This window comes from Balaenoptera ricei, chromosome 3 (genome assembly GCF_028023285.1).
Source record: "Balaenoptera ricei isolate mBalRic1 chromosome 3, mBalRic1.hap2, whole genome shotgun sequence".
Classification (NCBI taxonomy): domain Eukaryota; kingdom Metazoa; phylum Chordata; class Mammalia; order Artiodactyla; family Balaenopteridae; genus Balaenoptera; species Balaenoptera ricei.
Genome location: NC_082641.1, coordinates 119,417,220 through 119,432,290, shown reverse-complemented (window position 1 = coordinate 119,432,290; position 15,071 = coordinate 119,417,220). Strand labels below are relative to the sequence as shown.

Here is a 15,071-nt window from a genome sequence, read left to right as displayed (position 1 = left end):
CCCACTTCTTTCATTTTCCCCACCCTGACTTGAGACTGCAAGCCCCTTGGGGGTCACTTTGTCTTGCTCACTGCCTTGCACATAGTAGGATGAGCGAGGGCCAGACAGTGAGGTCGCCGTGCAGGCTGACTGTCACCAGAGGGCCTGGGGCCCACGCTGGTTCCCCTTGCAGGGCAGGTAGCACTGGGCCCTCGCCCGAGCTGAGGAAGCCCTGGGAAATGAGCCTTCCTGGCCAAGAAGGCAGAGGAAAAAAAGTGAAGGGACAAATGCAAGACCATTTTTACCGTTTGCATTCGAGGTATAAAGCCTGGCAAATAGTACAAGGTAAACTAGTCCCATGTAATGAGTGCTTTCTCTGTACCAGGCATTGCACCGAGCCCTCACTTGTATTATCTCATCAAATCCTTACCACAAACTCGGGAGATGGGTGACAGCCACGCTCTACAGAGAAGGAAACTGAGGCCCAAAGAGGTTACGTGACTTGTGCCATGTCTCCGAGCTAGTGAGCGTTCTGTCTGTCTTCAGAGCCAGACTGTAGGAAACACCCCATTGGATTCAGGCCCCTTGCTATTGGGAAACCTCCAGGAGTAGAATATGAAAGGATAGGGTGTGGAAAAGAGAATACAGAGGGGAAGGGGGGTGCAAGGTGAGGCTTAGGCCAGAGAGGTCCTTAGTCGCCCCATCCTAATGGCCACAAGCCCCTTGGCCAATGGGCCTGATTGGAGTCACTTGTGTCCCAACAGGCACCTCCAGCCCCAAGGACTGAGCTGCCAACACCCATCGAGGGGAAGCTGGCCCTTAACTCCCATCACTTCAAAATCTTTACAAACCTCTGGACTCAACCTCAAGGTAAAGTGCAAGACTGGACAATGGTGGGGGCAGTGGATGCAGGAGGAAATGAGAAGCAGCAAGCCATCTCAAGGCCACCCAAGCCAACTGCCCACTCGGCCCCCTCCTGGGCCTCACCTCTGTGACGGGAATCTTGGACATGAACAGCAGTGGGAAGAGAAGAATTGGAGGAAGGGAGGGAAAGGGAGAGGAAGGTGTGGGAGAGGGAAAGGTATAAAAACCTCCAAGACCAAGGAGCAGGAGGCTGGGGGATTCCCCCGCACAGGGCCTCAGGCTGGACCAGATGTGGAGAACAATGGGCCCGGAGGCTGGGGAGCCGGAAGGGAAGGGGGAGGGAGGCCACACCGTCGGGTCAGAGAGGTCATTGTGCTTCAGGAGCCAAGGACACGGGCACCTTTACGGGTCCATGTGGGCAGGGACCGACCCAGGGCCAGTGCAAGAGCCAGAGGCAGCCACAAGGTAGGCCAAGCTGGCAGATCACGCCACCCACCGCTAATAACAACGTCATTGACTATGACTCCGTGCTCTCCATGCACGTTTCATTTCATCCCCACGATTTCCTGCTGAGAGGGCTACTGTTGTTATTCCCATCTGCACTCTTAAGATGAGGCCCAGAGAGGTTGAGTGACTTGTCCCACATGACCCAGCTGGGAAGTTGCAGAGTCAGGATTTGAACCCAGGCAGTTTGGCTCTGATGGCCACTCTCTTAATCAGCGCTGCTTCCCATGAGACAGAAACGGGTGATGAGGGCAGAGTCAAGACTGAGAGGTAGACAAGTGTGGGAAAAAGGGGGATGGGAGAAGAATAACGGGAGATGACGGAAACAAAGAGAGACAAGGAAGGGAAGAGAGGCCAGGGTGTGACTTGCCCAGGAGGGGCTCAGGCTCTCTGCTCACTTGGCCACAGCAGGGGCTCCCCTCCCCTCAGTGGCCGCCTTGCCGCATGGACAGCACCTTCCCATCCGGCCTGTCCCCAGCCGCATCCTCCTCAGCGGCGGGCCACTCAGCTTCACGGAAACTCTCTTTCTCTAATTGGCATAGAAACTCATAGCCCTCCCTTTTCCTGTAGGTGGGGTTTCCATAGGAAAAAGCTGCTTCTCTGTTTCCCCAGCCTAGCAACTGTTTGGAAGTCAGATCCCCACATCCTGCTCTACTGGGTCAAGTCCCTCCTGGACCGGCTCTTGTCCATCATTTGCTAACGGGGACCAACAGTGCCCCTGGACAATTTTACTTCATTGGTCCTTGGACCCCTCAAATCTCTTCTGATGAAGATGGCCTTGCCTGGGAATTCTGCTGGCTCCATCAACTAATTATGGGACGAGGCTGTGCCAGCAGGTCTGGGGGCAGGAGAACAGGGCTAATCAAGCGCCCCAGGAAACACTGGAGGACTTGCCCAGCCTTTGAAGAACTCTAGCGGTTTTTGGATCTAGCCCACTCTGGCGGTAAGCATGATGCGACTTCTGCCACTTCTGCTGGGACTTTTGGGGCCAGGTGGCTACTTGTTCCTTTCAGGGGATTGTCAGGAGGTCGCCACTCTCACTGTGAAATATCAAGTGTCAGAGGAAGTACCGTCCGGCACAGTGATAGGGAAGCTGTCTCAGGAACTGGGCCGGGAGGAGAGGTCTGGGCGAGCAGGGGCTGCCTTCCAGGTCTTGCAGTTGCCTCAGGCGCTCCCCATCCAGGTGGACTCCAAGGACGGCCTGCTCAGCACAGGGAGGCGGCTGGACCGGGAGCAGCTTTGCCGGCAGCAGGATCCCTGCCTGGTTTCCTTTGACGTGCTTGCCACAGGGGATTTGGCTCTCATCCACGTGGAGATCCAGGTGCTGGACATCAATGACCACCAGCCACGGTTTCCCAAAGGTGAGCAGGAGCTGGAAATCTCTGAGAGCGCCTCCCTGCGCACCCGGATCCCCCTGGACAGAGCTCTGGACCCAGACACTGGCCCCAACACCCTGCACTCCTACACCCTGTCTCCCAGCGAGCATTTTGCCCTGGATGTCATTGTGGGGCCCGATGAGACCAAACACGCAGAACTCGTGGTGGTGAAGGAGCTGGACCGGGAAATCCACTCATTTTTTGATCTGGTGTTAACTGCCTATGACAGTGGGAACCCCCCCAAGTCAGGCACCAGCTTGGTCAAGGTCAATGTCCTGGATTCCAATGACAATAGCCCTGTGTTTGCTGAGAGCTCGCTGGCACTTGAAATCCAAGAAGACGCTTCCCCTGGTACTCTCCTCATAAACTTGACTGCCACAGACCCTGATCAAGGCCCCAACGGGGAGGTGGAATACTTCCTCAGTAAGCATGTGCCTCCAGAGGTGCTGGACACCTTCAGTATTGATGCCAAGACAGGCCAGGTGATTCTGCGTCAACCCCTAGACTATGAGAAAAATCCTGCCTACGAGGTGGACGTCCAGGCAAGGGACCTGGGTCCCAATCCCATCCCAGCCCACTGCAAAATTCTCATTAAGGTTCTGGATGTCAATGACAACACCCCAAGCATCCACATCACATGGGCCTCCCAACCATCACTGGTGTCCGAAGCTCTTCCCAAGGACAGTTTCATTGCTCTCATCATGGCAAAAGACCTAGACTCAGGAAACAATGGTCTGGTCCACTGTTGGCTGAGCCAAGAGCTGGGCCACTTTAGGCTGAAAAGGACCAATGGCAACACATACATGCTGCTAACCAATGCCACGCTGGACAGAGAGCAGTGGCCGCAATATACCCTCACTCTTTTGGCCCAAGACCAAGGACCCCAGCCCTTATCAGTCAAGAAACAGCTCAGCATTCAGATCAGTGATGCCAACGACAACGCACCTGTGTTTGAGAAAAGCAGGTACCAGGTCTCCACTCGGGAAAACAACCTACCCTCTCTTCACCTCATTACCATCAAGGCCCATGATGCAGATCTGGGCGTTAATGGGAAAATCTCATACCACATCCAGGACTCCCCAGTTTCTCACTTGGTAGCTATTGACTCAGACACAGGCGAGGTCACCGCTCAGAGGTCACTGGACTATGAACAGATGGCCGGCTTTGAGTTCCTGGTGATCGCAGAGGACAGGGGCCAGCCCCAGCTTGCATCCAGTGTCTCTGTGGGGGTCAGCCTCCTGGATGCCAATGATAATGTCCCAGAGGTGATTCACCCCATACTCAGCGATGGGAAAGCCAGCCTCTCGGTGCTTGTAAATGCCTCCACAGGTCACCTGCTGGTGCCCATTGAAACTCCCAATGGCGTGGGTCCAGCAGGCACTGACATGCCACCACAGGCCACCCCCAGCTCCCGGCCATTCCTTTTGGTGACCATTGTAGCAAGAGATGCAGACTCGGGGGCAAATGGAGAGCTCCTCTACAGCATTCAGAGTGGGAACGAAGCCGGTCTCTTCGTCCTCAGCCCCCACCTGGGGCAGCTGTTCATCAACATCACCAATGCCAGCAGCCTCACTGGGAGTGAGTGGGAGCTGGAGATCGTGGTGGAAGACCGAGGCAGCCCCTCCTTACAGACCCGAGCCCTGTTGAGGGTCTTCTTCGTCACCAGTGTGGACCACTTGAGGGACTCAGCCCGTGAGCCTGGGGCTCTGAGCACATCGGTGCTCACAGTGATTTGCCTGGTCGTACTGCTGGCCATCTCCGGGTTGATCTTGGCTCTGATTATGTCCATTTGCCGGACGGAGAAGAAGGACAACAGGGCCTACAACTGTCGGGAGGCCGAGTCCACCTACCGTCACCAGCCCAAAAGGCCCCAGAAACACATCCAGAAGGCGGACATCCACCTTGTGCCTGTGCTCAGGGGCCAGGTGGATGAGCCTGGCGAAGCTGGGCAGCCCCCCAAGCACGTGGGCAAGGAAGCGATGATGGAAGCAGGCTGGGACCCCTGCCTGCAGGCCCCCTTTCATCTCACACCGACCCTGTACAGGACTCTGCGTAACCAAGGTAACCAGGGAACGCTGGCCGAGAGCCGAGAGGTGCTGCAGGACACTGTCAACCTCCTTTTCAACCATCCCAGGCAGAGGAATGCCTCCCGGGAGAACCTGAACCTTCCCGAGCCCCAACCTGCGACGGGCCAGCCCCGCTCAAGGCCCCTGAAGGTTGCGGGCAGCCCCACAGGGAGGGTGCCTGGGGACCAGGGCAGTAAGGAGGCCCCGCTGAGCCCCCCAGCCTCCTCTGCAACCCTGAGGCGGCAGCGGAATCTCCATGGCAAAGTAGCCCCTGAGAAAGAGTCAGGCCCCCGTCAGATCCTGCGGAGCCTGGTCCGGCTGTCTGTGGCTGCCTTTGCGGAGCGGAACCCCGTAGAGGAGCTCACTGTGGATTCGCCTCCTGTTCAGGTACCTCGGTGTGGGCAGCTCCCTCTCTTGTCACCACCCCCTCACCCGCCCGCAACAGCACCAGACCCCATTACCCTCACATTCTTCACATTCATTCCTCAGGCTCACCACGCACTTTAGGATGCATTGGGTGCAGTGGTTCAGGGCACAGCTCTGGGGTCAACAGAATTTAGCTGTGTGATCCTGGACAAATGACTTACTGTCTCTGAGCCTTAGTTTCCTTATCTATAAAATAGGGATGACAGTAAGAGCATCTGCCTTGCAGAATTGTCCTAAGGATTTGGTCAGTTAATTCCTATATGAGCACTTACTTAGAGTGCCTTGTGCAAGTAGACACATAGCAAAGGTAGTGATTAAGAGTACAAGCTTTGGAGCAAAGGTGCCCAGGTTCAAATTCTGGCTCCACCTCTTCCAAGCTGTGAACCACAGGGAAGTCACTCAGCTCTTCTGTTGAAGTTGCCCAAGTTAACAGCACCCATCTCCCAAGTTTGCTTGAAGATAATAAAGTGAATGTACTTAAAGCCTCTAGAATAGCGTCTGGCGTGTAGTCAGCACTCAGAAAATGATTATGATGATTTCTGCAAAGCTCTTCTCCATTTCACCTGCCCTCATCTAATCTGGGCAACCTCCGGGTGAAGCAAGCCGGCATACGCATCACTGCCCCCAGGCTCAGGGGCGCATTTGACCTGCCTGAGACCCCAGAGCTTGCCAGCTAGGCCTATGGGATAGGACAGTGGAAACAACCTTGGAACTTGGGAGTTAGGCAGATCTAGGTTCCAGTTTCAGCACAGCCACTTTAGGAGCTGGGCAACATTAACATCTGAGCCTTATTTTCTTCATCTATAAAATGGGGATTGTGATGCCAAATTTAGCTGTATCTACCTCCCACGGGGTTGAGAATTAAATGGGATGATGAATGGCTGTGTGCAATGACCTAGGATTTACTGGACACACCTGGGAAAGCTTTTTCCGGGATGGTGCCTGATCTCACACCTGTATCAACTCCTCTGAACCCCAGATCATTTTCCCTGTGCCAGGCTGCCCGCCCAAGGCACACTTCTGTCATGAGCCAGGCTATCAGCTCACGTTTCCTGCGGAGCAAGGACACAGCTTCCTTCCCCCACTCCTTCCCCAGGAAGCCACCTCGAGAGGGCCCAGCTGCTCTCTCAGGAGTCCTGCCCTGGGCTCTGTGCAGCCCCAGAAGTTGCCCAGAGACAGTCATTCATTCATTTGTTCATTCATTCATTCATTCACCCATGCATTCATCAAATGCTTATTGAATGAGCTCTTTGTGCCAAACACTGTGCTGGTGGTTGGCAAACAGAGACAGCAGATAGCAAGCCCTGTGGGTGACCCCATTGGGGTGAAAGAGAGAAGGGTACCAAGTTGGGATCAAGTTGAGGGTAAGAGGCAGCTTGCCTAATGCTTGTCTTTCCAGTAGCACAGTGCCACAGTGGAGTCAGATCCCGTTTCAAAGTCCAACCCTGCCTCTAATTGCTGTGTAGCCTCTGTGAGCCTCAGGTGCCACATTTGTAAAGTGGGTATAATGGTATCTCTTTCCTTGGGTTACTGAAGAATGACATAAGATTATATACCACTGGACAGTTATTAAGTGCTTATCATAAGATCTATTACTAAGTAATTTATAGACTTTCACTCATTTAATCCTCATAGCCACAACCAACACATGACCTGGGTCTCATTATTATTCCCTTTTATTTTTTTTATTGCTGAGGAAACTGAGGCTCAGAATGCTTAAGTAATTCCTCAAGGCCACACAGATGGGAAGTGGAACAGGGGCAGATTTAGGACTTGAACCCAAGTCTGACTCCAGAGTCTGGACTCTTAACTGTGGAATGACAGCATACAACTTAGGGTTTGGCACTCAGGGAGTTTCCCTCAAGTATCACCTATCACCCGAAAAAAGGGTGGCAGGTGCTTGTCGGAGGGTTTCTGGGCCTGAGCCAGGAGGTGGGAACTTCCCTGAGGCAGGCAATGGAACCGTGACCCTCCCACATCACAGTGAAACCCCAGTCCTGGCCACCTCCCCTTCCAACTCTCCTCTAAGGTTGGCACTTTCTGTCTTGAGCTGCCCAGAGGGCAGAGGGGCCCTCTCAGGGAAGAGGGGGGCTGGGCCCAGGAGGGAGGCAGAGGCAGCATTTCTAGGAGGAACAACCCAAACCCCTCGACTCTGCAGAGCATTTCAAACTTTCAAACCACCTAATTAATCCTGACAACCCTGTAAAGAAGTCTGGGTGGTATTTTTAGATCCACCTTAGAGATGAGGAAACTGAGGTCTGAGTTTGTCTAAAAACCTGCCTAACATCACACAACAAGCTAGAAACGACCTTGACTTGGTCTGTTGCCTTCTCCCTCACAAGGGCCTGTGGGGCCTGGCCCTGACATCTCACCCACCCCTGCCCCATTCACCAGCCTTTCTGAAACGCCACCGTCTCCTCTGGCCTTTCAGCTTGAGCGCCTTCTGACCGAAACTCCCTTCCTCCCTCACCATGGCCCTCACCCTCTCTCCACTTGCCAAGCCCCTGTGGAACCTCCAGGTCTCAGCAGAGGCACCTGGCATGTAGTATGAACTCAGAAAACATTTGTTGAAATAAGTGAATTACTTCCCCCTGTATCCACAGCCCCACCCCGTAACTCCCTCCTTGCTGCAAGCTGGGTGAGGGGCCTTCCTCTGCTCCACTTGACCTCCACCCTTTCTCATCCCTGGTGCAACCCCCCGTAGCAGCTGCTGTGTCCCGTCTCCCCTGACTGTCCTCCCTGGCCGACTGGGAACTCCCTGAGGGCAGAGACTGGGCCTTGTTCTCATTCTTGGCCCCCCAGCAAGCACTCGGCCTGGCACAAACAAGCTCCCATTAAATACTTGTCGAGCGAATGAAAGGATGAATAAACGAATGATTCAAAGACACCCTTCTGCCTTCTGTACAACATAGTCTTACATCTGGCCCGCCAACAATGGCTTAGTCTTTGAACATCACTGAAGCGGGGGAAATAACACTTTACAATAATCCTTATCGAGGTTATAATACATTTATAGTCAGGACATGCCCTTTTCACCCCCGTCCCACAGCTTCCACCGGGAGCAGGTCTCCTGGGGGAATGAGAGTTGGGGGACAGGCCCAGAGGGTCCTCATTCTCTCTCTCAGACTCCCAGGTCCCGGGAATTTGTAGTTGACACATGGCCAAGCAGGGAACCTGTCTGCATACATCCCTGCCTCCGTCACCATCACCGTTCACCATCCCCCATCCGATCCACAAACATCTGAAGCTGGAGGAAAGACTATAAAAAGAAAGCGCCGGCATTGAGGGAAACATCCGGTGAGGAAGTGTGCTGGGTCGGAATTGTGTGGAGTCAACAGATTTTTCCTGTCTTGTAGCAAATCTCCCAGCTGCTGTCCTTGCTGCATCAGGGCCAATTCCAGCCCAAACCAAACCACCGGGGAAATAAGTACTTGGCCAAGCCCGGCGGCAGCAGGTAAGCTGCACGTAGCCCCCACTGGCTTCTCAAGCCCCCCACCAGCCTGTCCTCACCCTTGCAGCCTCTGTGCCTTGAGGAAGGGTGAGCACATCCCAGACGCTGCTCCCCTGGGAGACTGCAGCAAACAGCATCCATCCCCCCACCCAGGCATCCTGGTCCTGGAGCAACTGTATTAATAGTATTTACAGGACCCGAGTCACTAAGGAAGTGACTTCATCCCTGAGGCTCTGATTATCTGTTCCCTGATTGCAGAGGTGCTGGGCTATGAACTTTAAATCTGTAACGTTTAGCTGTTTCTCTTGACCCTTAAACATAATATGAACGCTCCTGGCTAAGGATGTGGGTGTGTGGGTGTGTTCCTTTGGGCGGTCCTAGAATTAAAGAGACCTCAGGAGGACATCTGATTTAACTCCCTCTTGCTACAGATGGAGAAACTGAGGCTCTAAGTAGTTTGATCCAACCCAGCTATGTAAACTTGAGCAAGTCAGATCAAGCCTCAGGGCCGCAGTTTCTCATCCATGAAACAGAGGTCACCGCACTTCCTTGTAGAGATGGGGTAAGGATTTAATGATCACATGCGTTCTAAGCCCATGGCCCAGTGCCTGGCACATAGGAGGTACACAAACAATGCTAAGTCCTTTCCCCTTAAAGTGACTTTGCTCAAGGTCAAACAGCCAGTGAGTGGCAAAGCTGGGACCAGCTCTCAGGACACTGACTTCCGGTTCAGTGCTCTTGCTGTGACAACTTACAGTCTTTTTGTTGTCGTTTTTTTTGCAAAGATAGCTAGCAATAGTGTAGAGTAGGGGTGAGCACACACATTCCAGAGTCATATCAGCCTGGATTTGAATTCTTACTTAATTTGTGGGGACCTTGGGCAAGCTACCTAATCTTTACAAATCTTGGTTTTCTCATTTGTAAAATGAGGACAACAAGAGAACCCCTTACAGAAGTGAAAGGTTTGATGAGAAGGTAAATATACCTTGCAAAGCTTATGTCTGACTCAGAGTAATTGCTCAATAAACATTAGTTGTTGCCATTACTTGCAAACTTGCTACCCCTGCATAGGAGCAGAAATGGCCACAGAAAAAAAGCAGCAAGGACCCCCAGGCCTGCCCCCACCATGCTGAGGTAGTCCCAGGAACTGGCCTCCCCCAGGTGATAGGGAGGGTCTTTGGGAGGGAGGGGTCAGGGAGACAGCAAGAGACACCATAGTAGATTCTGAGTAGCTTTTGGATGCCTCACCTCAGCTGCATCCTCTATTGACCTGCTCTTCTGGTCTGGGATTTAGCCTCAAATAGGGAGGAAGGAACATTCAGTCACTCAGTCCACAAAGTATTTATTAAGCACCTACTCTGTGCCAAGTCCTATTCTGAGCACTGGTGAGAGAGCAGGGGATAAGACAGACAAATATCCCTGCCCTCACTGGAGCTCATACTCAGATAGAGGGATGGAGGGGTGGAAGGATGACTGCATTAGATCAAAGTTTACTAAACTCCTATTCCATGCCAGGTAATGAGAAGCAATGGAGGGACAATGGTGAGTAATACCAGGGCATTCATAGTCACTTCTGTTTGCTGACTGCTTACAACACTGTGCTAAGCTCTTTACATGCAACACCTCATTTTACCCCCATAATGCCCCATGAGGTGGGTGTTATTTATTACTCCCATTTTACAGATGAAGAAGCAGACTCAGAGTAAGCAGGAGGGCTGGGATCAAGTAACCCAGGTTGGTCTGACTCTGAAGGCTGGGCTGTGGACCCACTTCCCTCTGTGGATGAATGAATGCTGGCATGAATAGAAGACTATTCATGAGCAGGAATGAATGAATCTATGTGTGAATTTCCTCACTCGTGGACTGGGTCGGCTTCCTTTGCAGGAGTGCAATCCCAGACACAGATGGCCCAGGTGCCAGGGCTGGTGGCCAGACAGAACCCGATCAGGAGGAAGGGCCCTTGGACCCTGAGGAGGACCTCTCTGTGAAGCAGCTGCTAGAAGAAGAGCTGTCGAACCTGCTGGACCCTTACACAGGTAGGGACTCCCCAGGGTCACCACGACCCCGCTTCTGCCCCCACGGTACCCTCCTGTGCCCAGGCTTCAGAGTTCTGCTCCAATCCACTGCAGGAAAACAGCCATTCTATTTCTGGAGAAGACTATCAGCAACATTTTTTTTACTTCCCCTGGAGCTTCAGATCTTCATTTGTTTAAAGATCAGATTCTACTTTGATTATTCATTTTAAAAAAATCATCATAAGAATAGTGAACAGTTACTGAGTTCTTGGTGTGTGCCAGGTACCAAGGAAGCATCTTATACACATTATCTCAGTTAAGCTTCCAAACAGTATTTTCAGGTAGATATTATGAGCTCCAATTTAGAGATCAGCAAACTCAGGCTCAGAGAGGTAATACAGCCTGCCCTGAGTCACCTTCAATGATTGAAGGGAAGCCATCCTGAGCCCACCTACCATCAGGGGACCTCTCTTTACCTCCTAAACCACTCATCTGCATTTCTTTGAAGTCTTTAAATACCCTTTTACCCTGAGAATTCAAGAATCTGCCAGCTCCCTCCACCCCCGCACCAGTCAGCCCCCTTCAGGTAACACACTGTAAGTCCAACCTACGCTGTGATTTTCTGTTTCTGTAGTTAATAATCTGCTCCTCATCTGGACATATTCTGTGCACTGAAGGCATGACAGCCTTGGTTAAAAAAATATATAGCTAACTTTTATTGAGTGCTTTCTGTGTGCTAGTCCCTGTTCTAATTGCCTCATGAGAAAATCTTCTGAGATAGGGACTATTCGTTATCCCCATTTCATAAAGGAAAAAAACTGAGGGGCCAGGGTGTTTAATAATTTTCCCAAGGTTGTGCAGCCAATGGTTATTAACCCAGGCAGTGTGGCTCTAAATTAAAATTAAGTAAAATGAAATCTTATTAAAATCAAGTAAAATGAAAAATTCAGTTCCTCAGTCATATCAGCCACATTTCCGGAGCTCAGTAGCTACGTGTGGCTAATGGATATTGCTTGGGACAGCACAAATCTACAGAGTTTTATAGGACAGCATTGTCTAGAATGCAGAGCTGTGAGGTCCAATAGAGTAGCCACTGGCCACATGTGAAATGGCTAGTACCAATTGAGATGTGATAGAAGTATAAAACACGCTCCAGATTTTGAAGACTTAGTATGAAAAAAGAATGTAAAACATCTTATTAATAATTTTTAAAATATTGATTATGTGATAAAATGATGATATTACATATAAAAACACTTTTACAAATTAATTTCACCTTCTCTTTTCTTTTCTACTTTTTAAATGTGGCTACTAGAAAATTTCAGATGACCTCACTGCCTTGCATTATATCTCTGTGCACCAGCTCTGCGCTGGAACCTGTGGGCTCAGTTCCCATGTGGTCCTGTTTCCCCATAGCACAGAGGGCAAAGAACACAGGGGGATGGTAACAAGTGGTGTGACGAAGAGCGCAGCAGGGGTAGAAGTGCCTGCGCTGCTCACAGGTCTGGACTGTGATGGGGCTACTGGTGAATGTGCCTGACACTGGGGTCTTGGCTGCATCAGCGAACAGCCCCACCTGAGGATGTTATGATGACCATATTTTACCGTTGCATGAGCTCACTGAATGCTTACAGCCACCTGACAAGATAAGTACTACTATTTCACCACTTTATGAGCGAAAAAGGAGGCTCAGAGAGGTTGAGCAAGTTTTTCAAGGTCACACTGCTCATAAGCTGCAAAGTTAGGAAATCAAACCCAGGTCTGCCCAGTGCCCACCTGCCACGGAGTGAATTCATCATCACATTTCAGCCATTCTCCTACACTCCACTGATTTTCTCATTCCAAGCTTCATTCCTTCCAAAGCTCTCTGAACCTTGTGCAAGGAAAAGCCTGATTCTGTAACAGCAAAAGAGTTCTAACCTTATTACCCCAGAGTCTCAGGGAACTTAGGTTTACATTTCCCAAATGTCCAGGGTTAATATTTATGTCCATTCAATCATTCAATAAACGGTCACTAAGCCCCAGGCATGGGCTGGACCAGTCAGGAAGGGGCCTGACCCTGCCTCACAGCCTGCACAGCCCCACACTGTGAAGGCAAGACCGAGACTCATTTATCAATAGAAACAGCATTTACTGTATTTTGGAATAACTTTTCAAAATCACAAAAGTAATATTTGGTTAATATAGACAAATGTAGATAAACAAAAAGAGAATAAATCATTTCTGCCCAGGGGTAATTTCAGTTAACACTATGATGCGTCCCCTTCCAGTCTTTCATTCTACACACAGATTTTAAAGCAGGTTACCTTAAGCAAATATTAAATACATGTTAAAGCAGATGTTGTATCTTTTTTTTTTTTAAAGACACACATTCTTAACCACAAGGCCTATACTTTCTTCCCTCTGGCTTGGCCTCTATCATTGGGCCTGGGACTAGTTTTCTGAGACAGGATTTTCTGTTGAAGAGATGGGAAAAGGAGAAGTGTGATGGTGGGATTTGGGGCCTGGGGGACACTTTTTCACTGCCCTGGCCCTTTCCTGGGACAGCTCTTAGGCAGCCAGCCCCTTCACATGGTTTCCTGCAGCTTGAGAGGGGAAGGTTGAGGAGTTGAGAGCATGGGGCCGGGAGGCAACAGTACAGACCTTAGTAGGCCTGGGAAACCAGAACCACCTAGCATCCAGGGGGAGGAAGGGCCAGCTCTTCAGAGAGTGGGTGGGGTGGTGCAGTGACAGGGGGCTTCCAAGTCATCAGACCTGGGGGTCAAATCTGGGCTTGGTTGCCTAGTAGCTGTGTGACAACTTCTTGGAACCTCAGTTTCCTCATCCATAAAATACTCTTGACTTCAAAGGTTTGTGTGGAGGTTAAATGAGATAATTATGTAAATTGCTTAGCACAGAAGTACTTAATGAGTGGTCACTATTATTATGAATAGGAACCGAAGGCAGCACCAAGCCAGGAACTCCAGCATTGGCTAAAAACGGGGATCCCCCGCCACCCATCCTCAGCTAGTGGTGTCCTGAGGGAGTGAAAATCCTGGCTGTACAGGGATGGATGAAGGTCACCTAAACCTGAAACACTCCTACGGACCGGGAGATGCTTTAGAACCGGGCCATTTCTCATTCTAGGCCTTCCTCCTCCCCCTGCGCGTCCTCACTCAGCTCACGCGCGGACCTCAGTCGCTGCCTTCCTGCCCGGCGCGCTTCCCTGTCAGGGCCTCTTCCTTCCCGCCCACCTCCGGCCGTCCCATCGGTCCCCTCCATTTCCCTTTCCTCCTTTGTCCGGCGCCCCGCCCTGCCCACGACCCCACCCCCGCCCGCCATGGGCTCCGCCCTCACCGCGTCCCTTCCGCCCCCTGCAGGCCTGGCCCTGGACCGGCTGAGCGTCCCCGACCCGGCCTGGATGGCAAGACTCTCTTTGCCCCTCGCCACCAACTACCGTGACAACGTGTTCTCCCCGGACGCTGCGACCTCGGAGGAGCCCAGGACCTTCCAGACGTTCGGCAAGGCGCCGGGCCCCGAGCTGAGCCCGACGGGCACGCGGCTGGCCAGCACCTTCCTGTCGGAGATGAGCTCACTGCTGGAGATGCTGCTGGAGCAGCGCCCCGCCGTGCCGGTGGAGGCCGCCTCCGAGGTGCTGCGGCGGCTCTCAGTCTGCGGAAGGACCCTGAGTCTAGACCTAGCCACCAGCGGGGCCTCGGGCTCCGAAGGCCCTGGGGGCCGAGCTGGAAAGCAGGGGGCCGAGGGCAGGACCAGCAGCGGCAGCAGCAGCAGGGGCCTGTGGATCCAGGAACCAGGGGCCCCGGGAGATGTTAGGAAGCCCAGGCCCTGAGGATTCTGGGACAGGAGGTGGTTTCTCTAATCTTTGAACTCACTGACCAGAGGTGGCCTGGGAACTTAAGGTGACCAGTGCTGCCCCACAGAGGAGGCAGGAGCCCCAGGACAAACAGCGGGCTGACCAAAGCAACCCCTTGTTAGGGGCTGGCTCTGCCTGTGGATTTTTTGGAGGAGGAAGACAGTTGGCCGCTGAGATAAGTGTTTGCTGGCAAAACACATGTAAGAGCACAGAGGGTTCATCCTCCTGCAGAACAGATGCCAAGGAGTGTCACAAGCAGGAAAGGATGGCCTGGGTGCACACTGGAGGGTGTGGGGGGCTGGATCCTGGGGCACCAGGCAAAGCTCTCTGACCTACTAATAAAGGAAAAGCAGTGGCTCGTTATCCTGTTTGCACCTGTCGAGAGGGAGGATGGAAGAATAAGAGTGAAGGTTCCTTTTGTCATCCAGTCCCTGGCCAGAGGGTCATGTGGGGCCTGGACGGGAGAGTGCACAGTGTTAGGTAGGCAATGATGGACATGGGTACTCTTTACCCCTGCTCATCTGCTGCTGCTACATT

At 52.2% G+C, this 15,071-nt stretch overlaps 2 protein-coding genes across 6 annotated transcripts in view; one reads left to right on the top strand and one right to left on the bottom strand.

The window, feature by feature from the left end:
- RNF14 (ring finger protein 14) overlaps positions 1-15,071 on the bottom strand; it is a 41,680-nt gene that overhangs the window by 25,993 nt on the left and 616 nt on the right. The window contains exon 1 of one of the 3 annotated variants that reach the window (XM_059917356.1): positions 14,118-14,476. The exons of the other annotated variants lie outside the window; for them this stretch is intronic. The gene's annotated coding sequence lies outside the window, so the exon portion shown is untranslated. Of the gene's footprint in view, positions 1-14,117; positions 14,477-15,071 lie in introns of those variants that run through there. 3 annotated transcript variants of the gene reach the window in all.
- On the top strand, positions 1,982-14,897 carry PCDH12 (protocadherin 12). Of its 3 annotated transcripts, XM_059917346.1 has the most exons (4): positions 1,982-5,176; positions 8,572-8,669; positions 10,551-10,702; positions 14,041-14,897. In XM_059917346.1, exons 1-4 carry the CDS (start codon positions 2,297-2,299, stop codon positions 14,508-14,510), a joined length of 3,600 nt encoding a protein of 1,199 aa, XP_059773329.1. In that variant the 5' UTR covers positions 1,982-2,296; the 3' UTR covers positions 14,511-14,897. The 3 variants fall into 3 exon arrangements, 2 of the variants coding, with proteins under 2 accessions (XP_059773329.1, XP_059773330.1); XR_009502403.1 differs by lacking the exon at positions 8,572-8,669 and having other exon boundaries at positions 14,041-14,127; XM_059917347.1 differs by lacking the exons at positions 8,572-8,669; positions 10,551-10,702; positions 14,041-14,897 and adding an exon at positions 8,341-8,536.

Coding starts and splice junctions, on each gene's coding strand:
- PCDH12 (XM_059917346.1), top strand. CDS start 2,297: ATGATGCGACTTCTGCCACTTCTGCTGGGACTTTTGGGGCCAGGTGGC. Junction 5,177..8,571: donor TGGATTCGCCTCCTGTTCAG/GTACCTCGGTGT, acceptor CCTGTCTTGTAG/CAAATCTCCCAGCTGCTGTC. Junction 8,670..10,550: donor GCCAAGCCCGGCGGCAGCAG/GTAAGCTGCACG, acceptor CTTCCTTTGCAG/GAGTGCAATCCCAGACACAG.